This window comes from Xenopus laevis, chromosome 8L (genome assembly GCF_017654675.1).
Source record: "Xenopus laevis strain J_2021 chromosome 8L, Xenopus_laevis_v10.1, whole genome shotgun sequence".
In the NCBI taxonomy this organism is placed as follows: Eukaryota; Metazoa; Chordata; class Amphibia; order Anura; family Pipidae; genus Xenopus; species Xenopus laevis.
This window is the reverse complement of record NC_054385.1, coordinates 37982362-38009672: the sequence shown is the minus strand read 5'-3', so window position 1 is coordinate 38009672 and position 27311 is coordinate 37982362. Positions and strand designations below refer to the sequence as shown.

The 27311-nt window shown below is 41.6% G+C and overlaps 1 protein-coding gene across 3 annotated transcripts in view; it reads left to right on the top strand.

Moving 5' to 3' along the window:
* XB5786944.L (provisional ortholog of ligand of numb-protein X 2 L homeolog) overlaps positions 1-19763 on the top strand; it is a 40095-nt gene extending 20332 nt beyond the window's left edge. For 2 of the 3 annotated variants that reach the window (XM_018229803.2, XM_018229804.2), the window contains exons 2-10: positions 3586-4038; positions 9959-10179; positions 10311-10507; positions 13203-13580; positions 14334-14501; positions 16189-16363; positions 16849-17074; positions 17702-17860; positions 18150-19763. In XM_018229803.2, coding sequence (XP_018085292.1) covers positions 3650-4038; positions 9959-10179; positions 10311-10507; positions 13203-13580; positions 14334-14501; positions 16189-16363; positions 16849-17074; positions 17702-17860; positions 18150-18285 — 2049 coding nt within the window. In that variant the 5' untranslated portion in view covers positions 3586-3649 and the 3' untranslated portion in view covers positions 18286-19763. The remainder of the gene's footprint in view (positions 1-3585; positions 4039-9958; positions 10180-10310; positions 10508-13202; positions 13581-14333; positions 14502-16188; positions 16364-16848; positions 17075-17701; positions 17861-18149) is intronic. The other variant, XM_041572717.1, reaches the window with a different exon arrangement.
* The last annotated feature ends 7548 nt before the right edge of the window (positions 19764-27311 follow it).

Below are 27311 nucleotides of genomic sequence, written 5' to 3'. Positions count from 1 at the left end.
TCATTGCGCAAAAGATCTTTCTTGCTAAAAAGATAAGGACGGTACAGAGAACTCTAGGCTCCTTCCCTGCGGGTGTGGAAACCTGTAAGGGCAATGGCACACGGCATGATTCAAAGGGATTGGTCATCCAGCTGATTAACATTATCCTGAATCATACAATGTGCCTTTGCACCTCTTGTGCATTTGTCATATAATTGGTACAAACACAGAGTTCTCTGAACCCTTAAGGGCAACTAAACACACCGTTTTTGGATTCATATAGCAAAATTCAATATAACTTCTCATACCTAGAAAAATACAGGTTAAAGATTACTAGTATAGACACTACTATAACAGTACTATGGTCAGCCTATTAGAATATTTTTTGATTCAGTGGGAAGAAATGGAATATTTATCTAATATAAATGTAATGATAAGTTATGGTTACTTTTACTCAAAAACATGAAGCTCAAAGGGCAAGTACTACCATTATACTAAAAAATCTATTCGGCTTGGGCTAGACAATGTTTAGCAATGCAGATTCTCTGCAGGCCCAGCTGCTCCTCTTGCCTTTTCAACTGCGGGTGGATTTTAGCACGGAATGCAAAATGTTGTGTGTCTGCCTGAACCCAAGTGGAAACAATGCTTCCGGGTGCAGGCAGACAAGAAGGGGAAGAGCAGCAAGGAGAAACGCAGGCCGAGATCTGCCAGATCAGTGGCGTAACTATAGAGGAAGCAGTCACAGGGGGGCCTGGACTGTGGGATCTGCTTCCTCTATAGCTAATAAGAAAACGCCCTTCTCCCCAGCGGCTCTGTTACCATAAGGAAGGGGGATGCAAGTCGGGCGGGAAGTGGGCGGGAGAATGGGGATCGGAGTGCGCTGGGCCCCTCTGAAGATATTTTAGCAGGAGGTGCCAGAGCACTCTAGTTATGCCACTGCAGAGGATGGGCAAATTGATTTACAAATATTGTTTCCTTCCTTATAGTCGTTTATGTCAGTTTATTATCAGTTTATTGGAGAGTTGCGCAACCTAACATTTTGTTTTTGCAGCAGCAATCAATACACTTATTTATGCTGTGAATCACTGACAGATCTCACATGGTTTAACGGTCGGATTCCAGCGTGAGTCAGCAATTGCCTCTTTGCTGCAAACAGCATGGTTGACTTGCTCGCAGTAGGAAAAACAAGACGAGGTTAAGCCTTAGTAAAGTTTAGGTTTTTCTTAATATATAAGTGCCCATTAAGCCAACAGGATACAGTGGACCTTAAAACTGCAGGTGTTCACGGCTTATATCGTGCATTTGAAACATTAGGTATTAGGCTGTATGTGTATTTAAATTTCTGCTGATCTTATTTGTATTTAAATTTCTGCTGGTTTAGTTGCACCATGCAGACTGTGTATACTGTGGTGTTATCAAGTGCAATACAAAACTAATAACTAAACAACTATGTTGATTTGTACTTGGGTCAATTTTCTCAAGACATGTAACCATAGCACTATTGACACCTACAAAAATGGCACACTACAGGGCTGATTAATCCACCCCAATTGGATTAACGGTTGCACCCTTCCCCTGGTAATTCTGCCTTGATTCGTTCAGATGTGGTGAGCTTTGTATGTGCATCACTGCTGATTAGGGAACATGGGCGTTTTATAGGCGATTGCTCCCGATGAGCTGAAACTAAACGTTCATCAATTTACTCAAACAAGTCCATATCAGATTAAATTATAACTTGCAATCTCACTTTCTTCCAAGTGCAATACTCCCTAAGGTTAAAGGCAGCTGACCAATATAACTTGCTGTGTTCTACTGGGGTAGACTAAACGGTTTCTCCATCTTACTGCTATGCTCTTTGAACATTTATTTTCTGTTTTCAAGCCTTTTTTCACGTGTTAGGTATAACAGTATCTTATTGTGTTTTTTATATGAGCACTGAGCATTGTTATTGCTGGCTCGTAATTATTTCCTTCTTTCAGTGAATTCATTAACTGTAAGACTATTTCAAATGTGGGCCTCCGGAAGATTTGGTCGACAGCCTGGGTGCCGCTGACTTCATGCATGATGACAACGTCTAATTATAGTCCCTGTTTAAGGTTAGGTTTACAGTTATTGGCTAGGTTTTATATACACATAGGGTTATTTCCCTTTTGATTTCATTTTGGGCATTGTGCTGGCCATTTGAAGGATAGCGTACTCCATGGGGTTCCTTTATGCGATATCTAGGTGTGTGTGCCGATGTTTATCTTGAAGGTTATTACAGTGAAGCATAGCTTGTAAATCTATAAACATAACTGATAATCCAGAATGTTAAATCATTTCCAGACAAAGGTGCATGACAGATGCAGCCCCATTACCCCTCTGACGAATCTACACACTGCTGTGTCGTTTGTCTGCCCTGTTATACAGCATATGGGATATTTGCTAGAGGCACTGGAGTCATCATGAAAACATACTTTTTTTTTTTTTGTCCTCATTCATCACCCTGTGGTCATTGCCTGCTGTTAACATCTGTTTGTAAAGCAATGTAATGCAAGGTTAAGTCATAACATATCCTACGCAGACAGGTAGAGCCTTCTGTAGACAGGCGTGGTTAGTCTCTAGCACAAACTTTGCTTATGCTTATTTTGTGAGCTACATTTAAATGGCAAAAAAACAAGGGGTGTCTGGATACTGCGGACCCAATGATCTACTATAAAAGGCCTGTCTTTCAAGACAGAGTATACAAAAGCCAGACAGGATACAGTTCTTTCCCCACTTCAGATTTACTGCCACTATCATAAAAATCACATTTTTAATATTTCAGTGAATCTCTAAGAAGTACTAATATATATATATATATATATATATATATATATATATATATATATATATATATATATATATATATATATATATATATATATATATAAAACACCTCGGAAGATGTATATTACCGTTGTTAGTGTATATAACCGTTGCAGAAGGCAAGATGAAACCTACAACGCTGGGTTTCCAGGGAGTAAATGTATTCATGTTTACCTATGCTAATGTTTGCCTTTCTGCTGAAAGAATGAGTCACTGAGGCGGATGTATTCGGAATACAGAGGTATTATGAGCAAAGGTCCCTGTATTATTCACACACATTTACGTGTGTTTGTGCTTGACGTCTGGTTAAAGAAATAAGACTTGATATATTTTATTGCAACTGAAGAACATCTAAGTAGCATCTGGAGCTATAAAGATGCATGTTCAAAGCGTAGCTATTAAACATGTCTATAATAAACATTTGTGAATGCATTTAACAAATGTGCTTTTAATGTTATGAAAGAAGTTTTCCAGTTCATTAGCATCATGGGCCTAGTCAACTATCCTATTATTATTGTTATATTTTTAAAAATGACCAAATTCATGTCGATTCCATCCCTGGTTGAGCTTGCAATTTAATTTGCCTGCACACATGAATACACATGCTAAATTAGCTTGAATCTATAGCCAATCAATGCATGATGCAATACATTTTGTAGTTTAGCGAGGCCAGTCGTGTCTGTGCATATAGAACACCATTGCCTATTTATTCAAAAACCCAGAAGTTATAATTGATTTTAATGCTGTGTTTTCCTCTAGATAAGAATGCTGTGCATACATACTTTCTAATCATCTTGGATCAATATCTGCCAGTGAAAGGGCTATGGCAGACCCAACGCTTGCAGACTCTTGCTCTAAACCCCTTGACCTATGCCAGGAATGTGGTCAGGCCCATCCAAGCATAGAGAATCACATATACAACTTCCAGCATGAGGTGGATGATGAACTTGTCTGTCATATCTGTCTTCAGCCTCTGCTGCAACCCATGGACACCCCTTGTGGACACACGTACTGCTATAGATGCCTAAAGAATTTCCTACAAGAAAAGGACTTCTGCCCTATGGACCGCAAGAAGCTTTGCTTTCAGGACTGCCACAGGTCTAGCTTGTTGGTAAGGAACTTGCTGGATAAACTAAGCGTGAGTTGTCCCTTAGTGACCGAGTGCAAGCAAGTCATGCAGCGTTGCGAGCTGGAGGCCCATCTAAAGAACAGGTATGCATACATAAATTCTTTGCAAGAATAATAAATAGTTTAATTGTAAATTAATAGCTTTGTGGAAAGCCAGAGTAATGCCAAGTGAAACACACTGTCAAATATAATATCTACATGTAGCAGTGATTAAGCAATAATCACCAACTTCAGGTCACATGTGATACTTGCCATTGCCTATTAGCAGTAATTCCTAGCCACTGGATAGTGGCAGTGAAAATGCCTGCTGTGCTATAGCCCCTATGCAGTCCTATGTTATCTCAAAATCCACAGTGGTCCTTTAGACATCCAATGGATGAACAGTTCCCGTGAGAAATAAAACATATCTAAGAAATATATACACCTTTTTTAGAAAATAACTGCTGTATATTGCATTGCATATGCAAGTGCTAAAGAAAGATAAGAGGTTGGCTCTAGGAGTTCTGTTCTTTCAAAGTTCACTCTTTTTTCAGACATGCAGATTTTGTAGAAAATATTGAAGAAATTGAATGTTCTCGATCTTATATCTAATAATAATGTGATAGAATGACATTGAGGGCTCCAGGCTGGGTTGTTCTTGGTATAGTGGGAATGGGAGAATGCCTATTTGTTCTTCTAATTCTACTAATTAGGGTCACATTTTGGGTGCAGACTAAGCCTCTGTCGTAGGTATTTGTGGATCCTTGGCTGAATGACTGATGGAATAGTGTTTTTTCAAGTATCTGTAACTTTGTGATATGCTAAAGTTGGCCTGGACAAGTAATGGCCCTCAAATAGGGACTCAAAAATATCAAGAACCTCATAATGCACAATAAATCTCCAAGCAAAAAACGTGCTATTTTTTCAATTGCATGTTTAACTTTTATGTGCATATATATATAGCTATACAGGTAAGTGACTTTACCAGGACACAACAGAAAGGGACAACAACAGCACAGCATTGATTTCCTTGCCAAACAAATGTTGTTCTACAGTTCAACCAAGCGGTAAAACCACCTTTGCTTAGTTATGTAAGTTAAAAAAGGACAAAGGTTGATCAAGTTCAGTCAATCCCCAAGAGTTTGCAAGTGGAAGAACAAAAAGCCTGGGCAAGCCATTGGCAGTTTTAGTTCCTGATGTCAAAATAAATGTTGGATGGCTCTTAGGATTAATCACTCCATAATATTAATAAACTTATTGTGCAGGTTTTTTTGTAATGCCTGAACTGTGGCCAAATTGCGCAATATACGACAAACAAAATAGTAAATCTATCTGTATTAAGAAAATCCTGCACATTCTGATGGTAAATACTTGTAAGGCTAATCAGCTCTTGTGTCAAGTAAAGAATACAGTGTGCCATCCCTAAATCCATAAAAGCGTGAATATTACAGGCTTCTAACTTTGAAAATATGTTTTCTTTTATAACTGTATTCCTGGAGAATTTACACTCCCAAGGTCTATGACGGGGCAATATGCAGTGCTATGCATTTTGGCAGAAATAATATAAACACGAGTTCTACACTAAATGGCAGTGTGTTGGGAGTTTCCTTAATTTAAAAGGATCTAAGGGTTTTTGTAGATAACGAGTTGTCTAATTCCAGGCAGTGTCATTCTGTGGCAACTAAAGAAAATAAAGTTCTGTCTGAAAAAATGTCTAACTTGAGGGATGAAAACAAAATCATTTTGCCTCTTTATAGGTCCCTGGTAAGGCCTCGCCTGGCATATGCAGTGCAGTATTGGGCTCCAGTCCTTAAAGGAGAAAGAAACCCCCTGGGCGCAAAACCCCTCCCCCCTGGCCTACCTGTCCCCCTAGGCAAATGCCCCTAACTTGTTACTCACCCCTCTGCGCAGGTCCTGTCCATGGAGTTCAGTCGCCATCTTCTCCCACGCGCATCTTCTTCCTGCTTTGACCGGCGTCTTCTGGTGCATGCGCAGTAGGAACAGTTACCGGTACGGATCTACTGCGCATGCGCCGAATGTCACGGAGTGAAATCAGAAAACTGTGTGACATTCGGCGCATGCACAGTAGATCCGTACCGGTAACTGTTCCTACTGCGCATGCGCCAGAAGACGCCGGTCAAAGCAGGAAGAAGACGCGCGTGGGAGAAGATGGCGACTGAACTCCATGGACAGGACCTGCGCAGAGGGGTGAGTAACAAGTTAGGGGCATTTGCCCAGGGGACAGGTAGGCCAGGGGGGAGGAGGGAGGGGAGGGCAACACAAGGGAGGGGGGAGGGGTTTTGAGCCATGGGGGTTTCCTTCTCCTTTAAAAAGGATATAAATGAGCTGGAGAGAGTGCAGAGACATAAACTGGTCAGTGGGATGGGGGATTTAGGCTGTGATGGTAGACTGTCAAGGTTGGGCTTGTTTTCTGTAGAAAAAAGAATCCGTTTCTCAAAAGAGCAAACTGATTTTTTTTTTTTATAGAATTAATTTTGAAATCTGACATGGGACTAGACATATTGTCAGTTTGCCAGCTACCCAAGTCCTGTGACTTGTGCTCTCATAAACTTCAGTCACTCTTTACTGCTGTACTGCAAGTTGTAGTGATATCGCCCCCTCCTTTTCCCCCCAGCAGCCAAACAACAGGACAATGGGGAACGTAACCACATAGCAGCTCCCTAACACAAGATAACAGCTGCCTGGTAGATCTAAGAACAGCACTCAATAGTAAAATCCAGGTCCCACTGCAACACATTAAGTTACATTGAGTAGGAGAAACAGCCTGCCATTAAGCAGTTCCATCCTAAAGTGCTGGCTTTTTCTGAAAGCACATGACCAGAAAAAATGACCTGAGATGGCTGCCTACACACCAATATTACAAAACCTACTTCATAAAAATCATGACAGAATCCCTTTAACTATATAAATATTAAAATGTTTCATCACTGTGTATCATTCAAAGATGACTGATTTAGAAGTAGTGTGAGATAACCATGGTGAATTTAGACTCCATAGGGCCCCACAGACTTCTTTGTATGACCTCACCAGTTGGCCCTCAAAAATGTAATATGACAAATGACTGGCCCACTGCATGTAAAAAGAAAATTATCCTGCACTTGGTGTGTTTGCTTTATAAAAATGACTGTAAATAATCACCTCCATCATACCTCACAATATTTCAATGAGCAAATCAGGGGCATTTTAAACCTGTTACACCCTGAATTCCCTCTACCCTATAAATGTAACAACTGCCATGGTCTCATCCAGGCCCGGACTGAGAATTAAAAAAGGTCCTGGCATTTCAGGTACACAGAGGCCCAATCAGCCCACAAAGAGGCCCAAACAGACCCCACCAGCCCACTAAATACTGACTTTCTATGGGACCTTATGGCAGCCCCTCTGGCATTTGCCAGAACCCACAGATTGCCAGTCCGGGCCTGGTCTCATCTTCTTTTTTTCTGGAAAACACGTTTATGCCTGTCCATGTATTCACTTCCAGGAAAAAACTAGTGTCTGTGTGCAAACAGGTTTATTTTTGGTTTGCTTCACCTTTATGAAATGAATCTCTAGATAATAGGAGGCACTGTAAGAAAGTCACAGCAAAGCTGTCACTGGTTAATGTATACACAAGCCCTGGGACAGTTCTGTAAACATCACATTAACCGCAAGCTTTGAACATGACTTTGGGTGAACTCCAAGCAATTGGCTTGGAAACATCTAAGTGCACAAAAAGAGTGGAATGTGTAACTTGCAATTTCAGATCTGTGTGCACGGTGTACCCACATTTTATTATTAACATCAATTTATACCTGGAAGTGTAAACCTCAGACATACAAATACCAGCAGATACAGGAGATAAAAAGGGTCAATAATAAAAGCAGGCAGTACATTAAAGTGATGCTAACATTTGTTATGGCATGTCATACAGCTGCCAAGTAGAGCTCAGAGTAAGGTGTGCCCACTGCATGTTGGGCCATGGCAGGTCATTGGTGTGGCAGAATATGTATTTACCCTTACTGTTCTTGTTATAGTAACCCGATTCTAAACTGAAAGGCCCCAGACTGTGGACCTTATTAACCAGTTCTTCCTTTTTGTGTTTTAAGTCAGTGTTTCAAGAAAAGCATATATATATAAATGCCATAAGTGACCATTTTTAGAGGAGGAAAAGTAGTCCCTTTTTGACATGGGATCAATCAGTGGTGCTTTTGTAGAAAAGGTGCATAAACACGCTCTTGTCTCCCAACAAGAAATATAAGTATATTTTTTTATATAGACACGCATGACTCTACAGACTGAAAAGAAAACAATGATAGTCTCTCTGACTTGCAAGAACGGTTTCCGGACAGTCTGACAGACAGTCGTCAGCTTATTGGCCCGTGTGTGGGGCCTTCTGATGGGCTTTCCCGATCGAGATCTGGCCGAAAGTTGGGCAGATGTCGATCAGGCAGGGTAAAAAAATCCAGTCGGATTGCAGCCGCATCTGTTTGTTAATGAGGTTCCGCGATCCGACCGCCCTTATTGGCTGCATTGTGATACGAGTGTTGGGCCCTAGGGCCCACTATCAGATAAGCCTGATATCGTCGCCAAACGAGCGGATCTCCCTGTGTATGGCCACCTTTAGACTCACAGTGGCTTATTTATAAACACTGGGCAGTAACCCATAGCAACCAATCAGTGACGAGCTTTTTTCAGCCAGCTGCAGGTTGAACAGTGAAAGCAATCTGATTGGTTTCCATGGTTACTGACCAGGTGCAAATTTGCCCAGTGTTTATAAATGAGCCCTACAGTGTAATGCAACTCCTTCTGCACCTTTTTTCGTGGTGAAGTGATGGATTCTGGGAATTGAAGTCCCTCATCTTTCCAAAGAATCTCTGCACCACCCACTATGGAAAGCAGAGGAACTTCAAGTCCCAGAATCCTTCAATTAACAACAGAACAAGGTTGGTGTGGGGTTGCACAACTCGGTTAGCCTAATTGTTTTAGCATATTCAATTCACACTAAAACAGCTGAAGAATGTGTCAAAACCAGTATCCCAGAAGCCTAGCATTTGGTCCCATGACAATTGGTGCTCATATATTTGAACCAATACTCAAAGCTGCAAAGGCTTGCAACTCTGAGATTTGTGTGGTGCCTTCATGTGAAATATGTGGCTTGTCTGCTTTGTAAATGGACAACGGTGACAATGGCCATATTTAGCCAAAATGACCTTTTTTTATGTAGAAAATGCAATAAAAAGGCTTCTGAAAGCAAAAGGTATTCACATGCTACACATCACCTTAAAATGAGAAGCTTTAAAGTAATACTGACAACTTGGAAAGCAACCAAATGTGAGAACCATTAAGGTAGAATTGTAGTTATTTAAAGGCAAGGTGGAAACACCCATGTAATGTATTTAAGTCATACTCACTTTATCTCTGTTTGCTCAATCTGTCCTCCTGCTATAGGCCTTAAATCCTGTAAAACTGGCTAAAAATGTGCCATTTTTCAGTATATCAGATAGCTGGTGCCTAAAAAGCCAACATTTTATGTTTGCCTTTCCCTTTTGGGTTTCAGTTTATGTTTTGACTATTTTCTTTTTGTCACTCCCTTAATGTTCAACATAGTCATTATATCCTGACTTCTGTTTTTAAATGTGGGTAAGATCAGACAGATATGATGCTGGGTTTTCTGTAAGAATTCTCTCCCAGTCATCCTGCGCACACAGAACTAAAGGCATCCACTCTGCCCACACAGGCAATGCGACTGCTGACGTTATGTTTCCTGCCGCATTCTTTAATGACCTCCCTTCTGAAAATAAACAGGCTGGTTAATAATGTTACAGACAAACTGGCATTTAGCATGTGCTTTGATTATTTTGTTTTCTTAGAAAAGTAATGACATACCACATTCACGCTGTGCCTGATGGAGAAAAGCAAATCACGTTTTTTGGTTTGGTTTTGTTTGAAACTGGAGTGAAGATTCATGTGTGTAATTAGCCAAAAAGGATAAATAAATACAGTATAATTTTCTTTACTTTAATAGATGCCAAGGCTTTAGGAAGAGCAGGCCAGTGAAAGAGAAGCCTAATTCCACACTCGGCTTGAGGAAGAATGCCCAGGAAGAACAAGAGGACCAGCTCCAGGCATCAAATATCTCCTCTGTTTTAGCAGAATCTTCTCTGGCTGCTGTGGTCTCTCTTGGCACATCTGAGCCTGGCCTGGTCAATCCAGCATTTGATGAACAAGATGACGATGATGGTGATGGTGAGAGCAAAATGTTTTTGTTGGAAAGTTGAAACGTCCTAGAATTGTTCCCTAAATATTCCTTCTGTAAGCAACTGTACTGTTTTTAATCCTTTAAAATGACCTTGTATTACTTCTGCCATGCCCCTCAGATCACCCTCATAGGACAAGCCTGGTTGCAGAGACAAGCACAGTGGAGATCCATCGTGTGGATCCTGAGAACCCCCTTGGAATGAGGATTGTAGGGGGTAAGGATACCCCGCTTGGAAACATTGTGGTCCAGGAAATTCTGACAGATTCCTTGGTGGCTGTAGATGGGAAAGTGACACCTGGGGACCATATTCTGGAGGTGGGTCTTCATTTTCCTGTTTTGTAACCCATGTTATAATGAAAAAAGTAACTTTTTCCCACCCAGTTGGGGGGACCATTCAGACTGATAATCCTTTGATTCTGGTGGAAAAATTTGAATGTGTCAAGTCAGGAGGAACTACAACTCTGCAGCTCCTCTTCACTTTCTCCAGTTCTGATGATTCAGATGGTGGGCATGATAGAACTCAACTTAACATATACTTTTATGGCCTTTCATACAGTATCGATCCATTTGGCCAATCACAGACTGCTACCACGTTAAAGTCAAGACTGATTTTAAAGCGTTATCACTTCTTCTTTGTAGCTAAGGCTTCTGTGACCTTTGTAACAAAGAGCTTGTTATGTGGCATTTTTTTATTACCGTGAGTACTTTTTCAGGTATTTTCAGTTCAAACTGTCAATCACACATATGTCAATCTTGAACTACAATTCCTTATTCAGTTCCTGGACAAGCTGGGAGCATAAACAGCAGATGGAGGGCAAGGAGTTGACCTATCTACAATAAATAAGTCATTGGTTTAGGGCAAACTATAAGGTACATTCTTTAAAAGGTGTATTCTTTAAATGGAAGAACTGGAATGGATAGGGTGAGATGGGCTAAAAGGAGCAGAATTGCCCCCCCTATTGTACACTAGAAACAGTCACAGAAGCGATTTACATGCCTCATGCTTTACACAAATACTTAAATGAGACATTTTAATCCTCAAGTTAGGAATTTTTAATGTGCATATTACTTGTATTATTTGTATATGGTCTATGTGTCCAGAACTGCTGTTTTAATACAAGAGCAATTTGCATGGTTCTGTCCAAAATAACTATGTATGGGTTAAAATATTTTATTTTGGGTCCTAAGGCGATGTTGTGTGTGTGTGGCTTCTTTTATCTATGTTGCCATGTAAACAAATGTGCAGCATAGAAACAGAAACTGCATCTACAAGATTCGATACTTAAACATTTTAATGTTTTATGGAGCTAGTATACGGGCAGATTCGGGGAGATTTAGTTGCCTGGCGACTAATCGCCTCTTCTGCTGTGCGACAATCTCCCCGAATTGCCTTCCCCCTGCCTTGTGCCTGCTATAATGAGAAAACGCCAGCGCCAATGCAGTTGCGGCGCTTCAATTTCTGAAGTTGCCCGAAGTTGCCTCACGAGGAAACTTCGGGCAACTTCGTAAATCGAAGCACAGCGAGTGCATTCGCGCTGGCGTTTTTTTATTGTAGCAGGGGAAGGCAGTTCGGGGAGATTGTCGCCCTGCAGAAGAGGCGATTAGTCGCCAGGCGACTAAATCTTCGCAAATCTTCCCATGTGCTAGCTCCCTAAAAGGGTGATAATACAAATAAATTGTAATTGCATTTGCAACATTGATCAGATTGTACAGAAAGAGACAGGAGCTGCTTTTCGATTGCAGGTACATGTATTTCGGAATGTTGAACTCGAAGTTTTAATGCGATTCATTTCTATTTTTTTGTCAAAAAACTAGACTCGAGCTTTCAAATTTGTGAGATTTCTGAAGAACAAAAAAGCTTACGAACTCAAATGAAAGTCAGTTTCGTATCTAAAAGCTTGCAAGTTCATAGAGAAGTCACAATTATTATTGTGTATTTTTAATGTTTTTATGTTTAATTCAAAACACAAAATATCTAATTTTAATCAATCTGCCTTTGTGTCTTTTTGACTGATTTGCTTTTTGTCTGTAAATAATAAGGCATACTTGACATTAAGCCACTGTAAGGGGCACATTTACTAAGGGTCGAATTTCAAAGTTAAAAAATTCGAAATTCAACCATCACATTTGATACTTCGATAAACAAAGTATTTTTTAGATCGAAAACGGATGTTCAATCGATTAAAAAAAAATACTTTGACTATTCGACTACTCGAAACTTAGCCAAAGTTTATAGGAGGTCCCCCATCTGCTAAACAGCAATTTGGCAGGTTTAAGGTGGCGAAGTGTCGAAGTCGAAGTATATTTAAAGAGACAGTACTTTGATTTTCGAAGTCGAAGTATTCAAGATCGAATTTTGGCCTATTCGATGGTTGAAGTACCCAAAAACTACTTCGAAATTCGAAGTCTTTGAATTCGAAAATTCACTTTGACCCTTAGTAAATGGGCCCCTAAGTGTGGTTTCTTTACAGTAAAGAAAAGGCACCCAGGTAACAATATGACATATTCTAGATCCTATACCTGTATATATGGATTTTTTCTGTAGGTGGAAAGGAATATGCCAACCGAATAGTATAATAATTCAATGTGTAACTTTGCTGAAAGTGGTATAAAACAGACGCAGTGCAAAAGGCACATTTTTGGGGTTTTTTTCCCACTGTATTTTTCAAATTAATTAATAAAGAGACAGTACAGCTTTCCAGAGAGTGAGATATTTAAACACTGGGCATTTCTTTAGTGCATTTGAGTCCTTATAATAGCTGCTTCCCAAACTTGACTTTGCTATAGAATAAACAGAATGTTTCACAGTAAATTGCGTCATAAACTGTATAACAGACACATTTGTATCCGGATCTTAACTCACTCTGTTCAGAAATTGGTCCGGGTGCCTATGCCCCAGACCCTTCACTAACCTTTAGCAATAATCATTAGCACCAGAACAATTTAACCTTGTATACTTGCTATGAGAAGAAACCAGCAAATTAAATTTCTTGTGCTTTACTATACGCAGGTGAATGGCACAAATATAAGCAATGTGACCCACGGGCAAGCTATAGCCTTGCTTCGACAACCCTGCTCTGTCCTTCAGCTCACTTTGCTTCAGGAGAAAGGCTTCTCACCACAGTCCTCACGGGCAGAGAACAGCACTGGGGGCACTACCCATTCCAGCAAAGTCATCCAGGTCACGCTAACTAAAAGGGAACGATCGGAACCACTGGGCATAAAGCTTGTCAGAAAGACAGAGGAGCCTGGGATCTTTGTTCTCGACTTATTAGATGGTGGTCTGGCTTCCAAAGATGGGAGGTTAAAGTGTAATGATAGGGTGCTCTCTATCAATGGTCAGAATCTGAAACATGGAACTCCTGAAACAGCAGCACAGATTATCCAGGTAAGACTCTAGAAAAACTGGTTTCTTTTTCTACAAACCACAATGAGCTTACCAGTAAAGACACTCTAGTGCAGTGATCCCCAACCAGTAGCTTGTGAGCTACAGGTTGCTCTCCAACCATTGGATGTTGCTCTGTGTCCTCAAACCAGGTGCTTATTTTTGAATTCCAGGTTTGGAAGTACGGTAGGTTTTAATTGCATAAAAACTAAGTATACTGCCAAGCAGAGCCTCCTGTAGGCTGCCAGTCCACATAGGGGCTATCAAATAACCAATCACAGCCCTTATTTGGCACCCCGTGGACTTTTTCATGCTTGTGTTGCTCCCCAACTCTGTTTACATTTAAATGTGGCTCACTGGTAAAAAAGGTTGTGGACCCCTGCACTAGTGGGCTCATTTATCAACACAAGGCAAATTTGCCCTTGGACAGTTACCTATAGCTACCAATCAGTGATTAGCTTTTAAAAGCCAGCTGCAAGTAGAACAATGCATGCATCAATTTGATTGGTTTTAATTGATTCTCTGACTTTGTTACAAATAGGTGTTTGAGACACATTTAACAACATAAAAGGTTCAAACAACCTTTAAATATTTCCAACATATTTCACCTTTATAATGTGATCACATGTATTGCTGAATTGTGGGGTAATTTCATAATATACAATAGGGTTGTTGTGTGGGATATTACTGTAGTTGTTTTAGCTTTCAGGAATTGAATTAAAAACTGATTGATAAAGGCTTTCGGTGTTATTTTAGTCAAGCGAGGCACGCGTGAATTTTATGGTGCTGCGACACGCTGTCGATCAGTCAGTGGATACCAATGAAGAGAGTTCCTCGTCTGGTAGCAGTAATGGAGATAGTCCAGTTCACCCCCGCAAGAGGCCAAGTGTACGCCCAAACAGAAGAAAATCCACACACCACAAGGTAATGTAAGGGTTATTGGGTTATTAGTTCATTAGTTCGGTTTGTCCAGGTTAAAAGGGCCAGTATACTCCCTTTTCAACATGACTTTAACAGGGCACTGGCCTCTCCTTGCAAGGACCAAACATGGAGTCGCTTCAGTTTCCCTGTGTGTTTTGCGTGTAATGGAAAATGCCCAAAAACACTCACAGGACTATTTTTGGGTTGAAAAGCTCTTTTTACTCTTGGATTTCCCGTTAAAGTCAAATGGGGGTTATGTAATAAAAGGCACCAAGTTTGCCCAGTGGCAGTAACCCGTAGCAATCAGCAGGTAGAATTTGTTTAAATGCAAACATTTTATTGGTTGCTATGGGTTACTGCTTCTGGGCAAAATTATTGTCTTCTATAACAAATGGAAAGAGTGTTACTGGGGGTGGTCACGTTTGCTTTTAGCTGGGTGGAATAAGTCAACTGAGAAACGCTTATGTGCCATGTCTCTCTTTGGATGGGTATAAATAGGCCATAGCACACACTTCTATAATGATGTGTCATTTGATTAAGATAAGAATGATACACCTTGTACAGTATTCTGTAACCTCATGAATAAAAAGTTTGCAAACTAAAAATAAATCGGCCACCCATGTAATTATATCTTAGATAACAAAGAAACGAAACCTAAAACCATCTATAGCCGTAAAAGATCCCTAAATGACGGGTGGGGCTAATCCTGTCCCTGTACTGACGGATGGAAAGATATCATTTTACATGTTTGCTGTTCTACTGTATGTGTGAATGTGTTTTTTTGTGCTGCTTGGGAATATCTGATCATTATGAATAGCTCATTTCAAATGACACTTGATATATCCGTTTTTTATATTAATTGTATATTAATATTTTTCAGCATTCCAAATGCTTTGAAGCAGTCTCTGAAAGTTATAGCTAAATAGAACAAAGTCACAGTACATGTATGGGGTCCTGTAATCTGAAAACCATTTATCCAGAAAGCTATGAATTACGGGAAGGCCATCTCTCAGACCATTTTAATCAAATAATTAAAATGTTTAAAAATGATTTCCTTTTTCTCTGTAATAATAAAGCAGTAGCTTGTACTTGATCCCAACTCAGATGTAATTAATCCTTATTGGAGGCAAAACAATCTTATTGGGTTTATTTAATGTTTAAATCCAGTAACGTAACTAGAGGGGGCGGGCCCTGGTGCGTGACGCGCAGCTGGGCACCCCTCCGTACGCAATTTTCAGACTGCAGTTTAGTGGCGCACGGGCTGCCAGGAGGCCCTGAGGGGATTAGAACCCTGGCCTGCTCGCACCCCCTGCTCCCCCCGGTAGTTCAGCCACTGTTTAAATCATTTTTTAGTAGCCTTAATGTAGAATGGCCCAAATTACAGAAAGACTCCTTATCTGGAAAACCACAGGTCCCGAGCATTCTGGTCCTATACCAAAATGTTGTGAACTGACCCCTCGATGTGCTTACTTGCAGAAATACCTATACACTATTATGGGAAGCAATCCATGGATGTTGTTTGCATTTTATCTCTAATGTAGCTTCACCGTGGTGCTGTATTCAATATTTTCAGTTGGCATAAGACAAAAAATGTCTACTTTACTTTATTATCAGTTCAAAGAGTAGTTCACCAACTTTTAGCATGATAAACTTATAGCGCCAGAAGAATGACCATTTCCACCCTTTGCAGGATGTCACTTCAGCTGTCCTAGACCATGAGAAAACGGTTAATGTGAAAAAAGAACAACTCGAATCTTTGGGAATCACCATCGGAGGAGGCAGAGATCATAAGAACAAGCTGCCTATATATGTGTCTAGCATTCAGCCTGTTGGGTGCCTGTACAGGGACAGGAGAATCAAAAAAGGTAACGGACTACAGTACTTTAATTATTAATACAATCTGCTGTGAGGCCTGTTGCTATGTAAATAGGTGGGTAATGCCACTGCAGATTTTGCCCCTTTATAGTGAGCATCAGGTGTTGTAGAAGTATCTATCATGATTGCTGCAGATTTAACAAGGGCAATATTGTAGGGTGTATAGGCTGATAAAAGCTGCCAACACAGCCTTCTCCAGACCAACTCACCATCTTATTTGCCCTTGTATGGTGACGTTGGCCAGAAATATTTGACCAAAAAATTTGGGCTTGGGTTTCCTAGTTTGGCTACCCACATGCTTGGGTGATGATAGGCCAAGCATAATATTGTTTTGCTCTCATTACAGCCTAAAAACAGTTCTGGTACATGTAATTGATTTATTTATATCTAGTATATGTTTTCTTTAAATAAATCTTCCTAACATTCCGACATTTTCAATCGTGAAGTTTCACAAAATGCTTTTCCATCTTCCTAGGGGATATACTCCTGAGCATTAATGGCACTGACCTGACCTCTCTAAGTTACTCGGATGCCATATCTGCGCTCAAGACAAATGCAGCGTCCCACACAGTTGTACTGAAAGCTCTGGAGGTTACAGTGGGAGAGCGGTTAGATGAGCCTGTTGAGTATGCTGCTGGAGTGACGAGAGAGCCTGGTGGGATCTGGTCACCTCTCTGGGTATTTTGGCTTGCTCTTCCAAGGTATGTAAGACAGTCCATGATTTATTTTTTTTAATTGATCAACCAGACATATTTTGCAAAGCACATGTGACCACACCAATTTGTAGACTACTGATCTGTTAACAGAAGCAGGAGGATGAGGCTGAAGAGCACCTGCCATTTCTGCCCTGTCAGTGAAATAAAGTACATAAAACAGCAGATTGGAATTAAATGCCTCAATGAAATGAATTGAAGTAAAACTGAACAAACAAGGATTCACAGCTTTTACGTTTAGCATTATTTGTAAGGCAGGAACTCATCCTTAAAGACATATCTTTGCATTGACCACACCACATGTATATGGTATAGCAATTTGGCCATAGTTTGCAGTGTTAAAGCAACTGAAATAGTCCCCTATAGACTTTTATGGCAATTTCCTGATCAGCATTTGTGAGCAGGTTGCAGTGTAAGTTTATGTGTCTACATTTGGCCAAAACAGTGTTAAAGTGGCCAAAACATCACTGTTGCCATTACTGAGTGAGTTTTAACAGTTAATACCTAGAAAGGGGTTCAGTAAAACTAAGGAATTACATGTATGGGGGGAAAAAGTTTTTATAGGACATTTGCACCTAACAAAAGTATTGATTATGTGCCTTTCTGCTGATACAGCTCACTGCATTGGTGCCGACATATTACTTTACGGAAAACTTCCTCGGAAAGCTGGGGGTTCAGCATCGTTGGAGGATTAGAGGAGGGCAAAGGGGACCAGCCATTCTTCATCAAGACTATCGTCCCAGGCACGCCTGCTTTCCATGATAAACGCTTAAAGTAAGTTGGAGATCCTTGGGGCTCAGAATGTAGCTGTTTAGTACCAACTGCTCTTTAGGGCAGGTGAGTCTTTTATTGTAGTATATAAGGCACACATAGGGCTTCAAAGTTCTCATGCAATCCCAAAATGACAGCACAAGAGAGCAACACAATAGCATGCACTTTAGGCTTTAGAGCTTCTGAAGCAAAAACAGGCGAGTAATCCTATAGAAATGTATATGAAGCACGTTTTCCTTTGGAGAGGAGATGCCTGCTTTTCCTAAAAGTCTTTTATTTCCTTCTCCCTCAGATGCGGAGATGAGATAGTTGAAGTGAACGGCGTGTCTGCGGTGGGAATGAGCAATGCACAGCTCATCCCTATGCTGAAAGAACAGAAAAACAGGGTCACCCTGACAGTTGTGTCTTGGCCCGGGAGCTTAGTGTGATACTTGCAAGCCAAAGCCAACATTATGAACTCTGAGCCATTCCTGATATAGATGCTCAAATCACCACAAGATTCCCCCCCTCTTCAGTTTTTTCTTGTGTTGTGCCTTGGTGACTTTAATTATTCCTTTTGGAGCGAATCAAAGATGATCCGAATCAGGAATTTTCACACCCAAAAGACAAGCGCATCATCAAAGTCAACATGTTATAAATGTTTAGTCCTACAGGTAAAGCCAATGTTGCATTTTTACTAAAAGTGGAATAATTTTGGGAAGGCATAAAAAAACCTTTACCCCCATATGTAATAAAAGGCACTAAGTTTGTTCATGAGCAGTTACCCATGGCAACCAATAAGATGCTTGCATTTAAACAGGTGACTAGTATATGCAACCTGCTGATTGGCTGCTATGAGTTCTTGGCAAAACTTAGTGCCTTTTATTACATAACCCCATTAGTTTATACATATATTTCAACCTCAACTTTTAACCTAGGTGGGACTGAATGAGAGGGTTTTGTCTGATTGGCCAAGTCTATTGTTTAAACGGCCCTATACATTATGTCATTAAAAGCCCATGGAAACCATTAGGATGGAGCCTTTTATATACAAAGGAGTATAAAGTCATGCTGCATTCATACATATGATAAAGATCCTATGGGATAAATGGTGAAGGAGTGCAAAAAGAAATTGTGGTCTTTAACTAGATGGGTAATGGATAGTACAGATTATGTACAGTTTGGAAAGGTCTATTGTCATGTGAGGTGTCAGATGATGTGCTCAGTGCTGTGCTACAGAAATTTCATCCCTTATGGGAAATGCTGTCCAAATTATGCACAGTGGGCCAAGTATCTAATCTAATAAACCAAAATGACCTGTGGCAAATTATATAAAATAATAATCGTCTCCCCAGGACCATGACAATCCTTTGGGGGGCTGCCTCTCACTGGAAAGCACTTTAGTGAAAGGACATACAGACCATGCTGATTAACACCGATCTCTCAGGCAAAATCTTATGACTGACAAGTATGATGGCACATGGCCAGTTTTGTGCCAGAAAATGCCCAGTCTGTGCCATTCTCATTGTCTACAATGGGAAGTGATTGTTGGCAGCAGTAGGATTTTCCCAGTGTCAATCAAAAAGTCTTGACTGCAATTGCACTTAAACCCACAGTCCATAAAGCCAATGGTAAACTCCTTGTGTCAGTGCACTAAAGTCTAATTGGTTTCAGGGGTTAAATGAAGTAAGCTGTCAGACTGCATTTTATCAGGCTGCAATAAAGTCTAATCATCTGTACCAGTTTAACTGTTATTCCCTTTGCACAATTCACCCTTTTTTTTTCCTGTTCCGCTCACCATAAGCAATTTCAATTTAATTTTCACATTCAGCCTGTATTAAATGTAGATATTTGTGTTTGATCTTGTACCTTTAATGTCCAAACAGATTCAGCCTGTTTTACAATAAACAATCTATATTTTCTTGTACAGTCGTGAGTTCGTGGTCAGAGAGATTCTTTGGCTCCTCAGTCATTCAGGTTGCTGCTTTTTACTGAAAACTAATGTATATTTTTAGATTTCTTGCCTGTTCATAACATTGGCATCAAGTATCATTGGTACCAGCCAGGTGGCAACCCTGTTTAGATTTCTGTCTTCTCTTATAGTCTTGGCTCTGCCTGTTTGGTCAATAATTGAGATAAATGGCATCACCTGTCAATGTATCGAATTTCAACTCACACTTGAGCATTTTGTGGTCATACTCTGCACTGTCGAGAGACAAGCCGATGCCGTCTCAGTTAATGCACATGTGGGGGGCAGAAATGAGCCGTATTGGCTTTTTCTCCAACAGCTGAACAAAGGCAGTGTATCCATTCAGCTCAATGCAACATTCATCAGCTTGAAAATGGTCCCAATTCACAACTGCTTGTCTCAGGAAAATCTGGTGTCCAAACATTTTTAAATGTTTGTTGAAGAAAATAAATTGGAAAACAACATTATTGCATTGTAATGTTTATTTTCTTCTTAAAAGGGTTAGTTCTCTTTTGAAGGGGTTATTCCCCTTTAAATTAACGTTTAATATTCATAGACGATTTGCAGTTGGTTTTAAGTTTTTATTATCTGTGGTTTTTGAGTTATTTAGCTTTTTATTCAGCAGCTCTCCAGTTTGCAATTTTAGCAATTTGGTCCAAATAACCGTAGAAACCATACATTGATTTGAATAAGAGACTCGAATATGTATAGGAGAGGCCTGAATAGAAAGATGAGTAATAAAAAGTAGCAATAACAATAAATCCGTAGCCTTACAGAGTATTTGTTTTTTAGAAGGGGTCATGGACCCCCATTTGAAAGCTGGAAACAAAAAAAAAATAAAGACCAATTAAAAAGTTTTTTAGAATTAGACATTCTGTAGCATACTAATAGTTAACTAAAGGTCAGCCACCCCTTTATATGAATTGCTACGGTAGCCAGTAATAATTATGAAGCCAACTGCGTATGAACTCCGTGACCATGACTTCTGAAGGCAGATGATCAGGAGAAACAACACAAGCATGTGATTTTATGATCCATTGAATCCGTAGATCATGTGCCAAAATGGCACCATATATGGCATGTCAAACTGGCCAATATAAGTGAAGGCCTGGTTTTAGCCATTGTAGGAACAGTAAGATTCAGCACCATAGTGGTCTCTGTTTGATCCAAAGTAAGTATCTTGGGCAGCATTCCAATAACAATTTGCCTTACTGCCCACATAGGGTAACAGGAGAGTTTTGAGCCCACAGAGGACTGAAACTTTGCGCTTGTCCTCAGTGTGAGAATAGTACTAGTCTGTCTGCAACAACTGGAGAATCCCGCAACACTCGTATAGAAACCTGGGGCCAAATACTTTCATATGGTTTGAAGTGCCATTATTGCTTGCCCCAGCACTTCTCTGTTGAGAATTTGAGCTGCTTCAGATATGGCCTGCAACATGGCAGATGTCAGTAGAATAGTTTAATTTACATCATGCAGATAATTCTGCTTTCTTTATAGTATAATATACAAACAGAGGCATGTTGTGGTCCAAATGGGATGAAGCATGGGTAAGATGTAAGGACTACAAGGACTCCCTTATAAAAGACACCAAGATCACCGCTGTAAACTATTCAATGCTTTTATTTGTCAGTGAAAATTCAGTTTAAGTACAAAGAAAAGTAGAAAGACATATTTCATTATTCTAATCTATAGCAAGTGTTATCAGAGATATAAAAAGGGAGATTTACTATGCATAACAATGCTCATGTGGAATTATCTAAATGAACAAGTTTTGGGGCTCCCTGCTCTAAGGCTTATGATAAACTGGGGCTTTTGCTGCAAAATACCTGCCCCCATGGGCGTCCGCAGAGGGGGGCAAGAGGGGGCAGTGCCCCCCCCTGGGACTGTGCACATAAGTTTCCACTTGTTCGTGCATTGGCCCCAGCTTACTGTGGTTTCTGTCGCGATCCCTCGAAGATTTTTCTTCTGTGCAGCAGAGTTTTCTTTTAGCTCCTTCCCTAGGTGCTCGCTCCCCCCTCCCTTGTCACGGTGCTGCCGGATCGGATCGTATTACTTCAGCTGTGACAGAGAGAGAGAGCAGCCAGGGAGCATCTGATTGGCCAGTAGCACAGATTGCAGCGCGGGAGAAAACGAAGGAAGGAAAGCCTCTATTGCAGTCTGCAGCCTTGTACTTGTGAGTTCTGGGGGTATTTATACAATTACTTGCCCCTGTGCCATCTGTTTGTGTGTTCTGCTGGTATTTATGTATGTACTTGCCCCTGGGCCATCTGTTTGTGAGTTCTGGGGTATTTATACATGTACTTGCCCCTGTGCCATCTGTTTGTGAGTTCTGGGGGTATTTATACATGTACTTTCCCCTGTGCCATCTGTTTGTGAGTTCTAGGGGTATTTATACATGTACTTGCCACTGTACCATCTGTTTGTGAGTTCTGGGGGGTATTTATACATATACTTGCCCCTGTGCCATCTGTTTGTGAGTTCTGGGGGTATTTATACATGTACGTGCCCCTGTCCCATCTGTTTGTGAGTTCTGGGGGTATTTATACATGTACTTGCCACTGTACCATCTGTTTGTGAGTTCTGGGGGGTATTTATACATATACTTGCCCCTGTGCCATCTGTTTGTGAGTTCTGGGGGTATTTATACATGTACGTGCCCCTGTCCCATCTGTTTGTGAGTTCTGGGGGTATTTATGCATGTACTTGCCCCTGTGCCATCTGTTTGTGAGTTCTGGGGGTATTTATACATGTACTTGCCCCTGTGCCATCTGTTTGTGAGTTCTGGGGGTATTTATGCTTGTACTTGCCCCTGTGCCATCTGTTTGTGAGTTCTGGGGGTATTTATGCATGTACTTGCCCCTGTGCCATCTGTTTGTGAGTTCTGGGGGTATTTATGCATGTACTTGCCCCTGTGCCATCTGTTTGTGAGTTCTGGGGGTATTTATGCATGTACTTGCCACTGTACCATCTGTTTGTGAGTTCTGGGGGTATTTATGCATGTACTTGCCCCTGTGCCATCTGTTTGTGAGTTCTGGGGGTATTTATACATGTACTTGCCCGTGTGCCATCTGTTTGTGAGTTCTGGGGTATTTATGCATGTACTTGCCCCTGTGCCATCTGTTTGTGAGTTCTGGGGGTATTTATGCATGTACTTGCCCCTGTGCCATCTGTTTGTGAGTTCTGGGGGTATTTATGCATGTACTTGCCCCTGTGCCATCTGTTTGTGAGTTCTGGGGGTATTTATGCATGTACTTGCCACTGTACCATCTGTTTGTGAGTTCTGGGGGTATTTATGCATGTACTTGCCCCTGTGCCATCTGTTTGTGAGTTCTGGGGGTATTTATGCATGTACTTGCCCCTGTGCCATCTGTTTGTGAGTTCTGGGGGTATTTATGCATGTACTTGCCCCTGTGCCATCTGTTTGTGAGTTCTGGGGGTATTTATGCATGTACTTGCCCCTGTGCCATCTGTTTGTGAGTTCTGGGGGTATTTATGCATGTACTTGCCCCTGTGCCATCTGTTTGTGAGTTCTGGGGGTATTTATGCATGTATTTGCCAGTGTACCATCTGTTTGTGAGTTCTGGGGGTATTTATGCATGTACTTGCCACTGTACCATCTGTTTGTGAGTTCTGGGGGTATTTATACATGAACTTGCCACTTTGCCATCTTTGTGTGAACTAGGGTTGCCACTTGTCAGACAACCGGTATTTTGAAGGGTTGCCCGGGTCAAAACTTCCTGGATGGTTTTTCAAATTAGGGAAACTGTGCAGGATTCCCTTGATTGACCCGGTGTAAGAACGTACGCATGCGTCCTGTTCGGCGCAGGCGCGGGCGCGGTAATGCGTGCCGGCGCGTGACGCGGACGCCGGCGACGGTCGCTGACGCGGTGGCGACGTCGACGGTCGCGGGCGCAGGGACGTAGGCGGAAACGCCTGTGACGGACGTGCTGGCGTCAGTTCCGCGACATCAGCATGAGGACGCTAGTTTGGCGCCAAAAGATATGCATTTAAACCAGATCCAGACTAACATGCATTGCCTGGTTATTAGGTTAATTACTGAAACCCTAGCATCTCTTACTACTTGAATTTCCTGTTGTGACCCTGCCTGAACCTGGACTACGATTTCTGCTGCCTGCCTCGACTCTTCTGCTTGTCTTATCGTTACGAACCTCGCTGCCTGCCTTGACCTCGGACTTCCTGACTACGACCTTGCCTAATCCTCTGTACCGCGTTTTGATAGTCTCATTGGCTACTCTCCACAACCCTGCTCCCTGTTCCATCCCAGGTGGGTAGTGGTTGTGTGAGGCGCTTGTGAATTCGAAATCTTCAGCTCCAGCTCCTTCTCCGCCTGGATCACACCGGTAAGCCTGACAGTATAACCAGGCCAAATGGATCCAGCTGAAGGGGCTTCTCCGTTTGCTGTTCTAACCCAGCAGCTGTCCTCACTGACGCAAGCGGTCCGGGAGCTGCAAAGTGGATATGCTCAGCTACAGGAGCATATCAGATCTCATCCACCAGCGGCTCTCCCTTCCACTTCTGCTGCCACTCCTCCTGCGCCAACAGAGGTTCAAGTTATTGGCTTCGGTGGATTCATTTTTTGATGCAATGGCGGTCATTTTCGATGATCCCCACAGAGTCGCTACTGCTGAGGCTGCCTTACGTGCCCTGAAGCAAGGGGTCCGTCCTGCTGAGGACTATACGTTGGAGTGGGCGGACGACACAGAATGGAACCCTGCCGCACTAAAAAACCAATACCGCTTCGGACTTTCTTCTGAGTTAAAGAACGAATTGGCCCGTACTGGCATTCCGGACAGTTTGGAAGACCTCATCCTTCTCGCCATTCAACTTGATCAGAGGCTCCGGGAGCGTAGAGAGGAAGAAAAGGCGGAGAAAGCGGGTCTTCCACCTCAGACCTGGATGTTACCATCCGCTCCTCCTCCGGTCGGATGCCATCCACCTTTTCTTCAGCCATGCCTCCACCTGTCTTCGGTACAGCCCCAGAGCCTATGCAGATTGGTGCTATTAAATCTGCTTTATCTCCGGAGGAACGCATCAGACGCCACAGACTGAATCTCTGTCTTTATTGTGGTCAAGCAGGCCATTTGCTTCGGGGTTGTCCGGTCCGCCCAACGGGTAAGAAGTTGCTCGAAAAAGACTTTTCCCCCTGCCATGTTCCTGTGCCTCTCCTGACAGTCTCTTTGTCTTTACAGTGGGGAGACCAACAGGTAGAACTTCAAGCAATCCTTGACTCTGGGGCCAGCGGATGCTTTCTGGACAATAGAGTAGCACTACGGTTCCAGATACCGCTCCAGGCCAAGAAGAATCCCGTAGCTCTCTGGGTAGCTGACGGGTCTCTGATTACCTCAGGCCCTGTGGTGCAAGAGACCGTCTCTCTTTTCGTTTTGTTGAATAAAGGGCATGCTGAAATGATGAACTTTGATGTGGTTTCTTCTCCTTTATTCCCCGTTATTCTGGGATTACCTTGGTTACAGAAGCACAACCCATCCATCAATTGGGCTACCGGTGAAGTAAAATTTCTTTAAAATTTTTGCTCTTCTCGTTGTATTTCCTCTTCAAAAAAGGTCTGTTTTTTATCCCCTACCTCGGAAATTCATGAACTTCTTCCTCAGGTTTATTGGGAGTTTTTGGACGTTTTCAATAAGAAAGGGGCTGACAAGTTACCCCCTCATCGCATTTATGATTGCCCTTTTAATCTTCTTCCTAGGGCCCAGATTCCGTTTGGTCGAGTTTACCCTTTATCTGAGTCAGAACTTGTGGAACTTCGCTCTTATTTAGATGAAAATTTGGCTAAAGGGTTCATTAGACAGTCTTCTTCTCCAGCAGGAGCCGGGATTTTCTTTGTCGAGAAGAAGGATCATTCATTAAGGCCGTGTATAGACTATCGGGATTTGAACAAGATCACAGTTAAGAATCGTTACCCACTCCCTCTCATTCCTGAACTATTTCAACGATTGGCGGAGGCTAAGATCTTTTCTAAACTGGATCTTCGGGGCGCTTACAATTTGGTCAGAATAAGAGAGGGCGATGAATGGAAGACAGCCTTTCGTACTCGTTACGGGCATTTTGAATACTTAGTCATGCCCTTTGGTCTCTGCAACGCTCCTGCAACTTTTCAACATTTTGTTAACGACGTCTTCAGAGACTTCCTCGATATATTTGTCATCATTTATTTAGATGATATTCTTGTTTTTTCTAATTCTTTGGAAGAACACAGATTTCATTTGAAGAAGGTTCTGGCCCGTCTACGCACTCATCAGTTATATGCTAAAATTGAGAAATGTGTGTTTGAACAATCATCTGTGGATTTTTTGGGGTTCTGTATTTCTCCTCAGGGTATCCAGATGGACTCAAGGAAGATTTCTGCAATTCTTAACTGGCCGATTCCGTCTTCTAAGAAGGCCGTTCAACGTTTTATCGGCTTTGCAAATTTTTATAGAAAATGTATAAAAAAAATTTCTCAAGTCATCCTTCCAATCACTGAACTGACGCGCAATAATCAAAAGTTTGTTTGGTCTACACAGGCTCAGGAGGCTTTTGAGAAACTGAAGACACTCTTCACTTCAGGTCCAATTCTTCATCATCCTGACGTTTCCCTTCCTTCCATTCTGGAGGTAGATGCTTCAGAACTTGCGGTGGGTGCTGTGCTGTCACAGAGAACTGGGTTTCAAGAGGATCTTCATCCTGTTGCCTTCTTTTCTCGTAAACTGGCCAAGAGTGAGTGCAATTATGATGTGGCTGACCGTGAATTACTCGCTATCAAGCTGGCACTTGAAGAATGGAGGTACCTCCTCGAAGGGTCTAAACATCCGATTCTCATATTTACTGATCACAGGAATCTGGAATATTTACGTTCAGCTAAAAGGCTTAGACCCAGACAAGCAAGATGGGCGTTATTTTTTATGAGATTTAATTTTCATCTTACTTACCGACCTGGATCAAAAAACGTTAAAGCCGATGCGTTATCTCGAATGTTTTCTTCTGAAAACAAGGTTTCTTTGGCTCCTGAGACGATTCTAAATTCCAATAACTTTCTTCTGCTTCAATCTACCCTGGTGGATAGAATTAAAGACGCTTCTTTAAACATCTCTGAACCATCGTTACTGCCTAAGGAAGGTCTTCTTTTTCATCAAGGCAAAATTTTTGTTCCAGAATCAATGCGTTTGGAGGTCCTTAAGAATAGTCATGATTCTAAATTGGCAGGTCATCCAGGTATAAAGAAAACTATTGTCTTGGCTAAGAGATTATTTTGGTGGCCTGGGATGGCTAAGGACTGTTTTAAATTTGTTGCTTCATGTGAAATTTGTTCTAGATCTAAGGACTCTCACTCTAGGCCTATTGGTCTTCTTCAACCTCTGCCAGTGCCTTCCCGTCCATGGGGATCAGTTTCTTTGGACTTAATTTCCGAGTTACCACTGTCCTGTGATTGTTCCACCATTGTTGTCTTTGTTGATCGTTTAACCAAGATGGCGCATTTTAAATCTC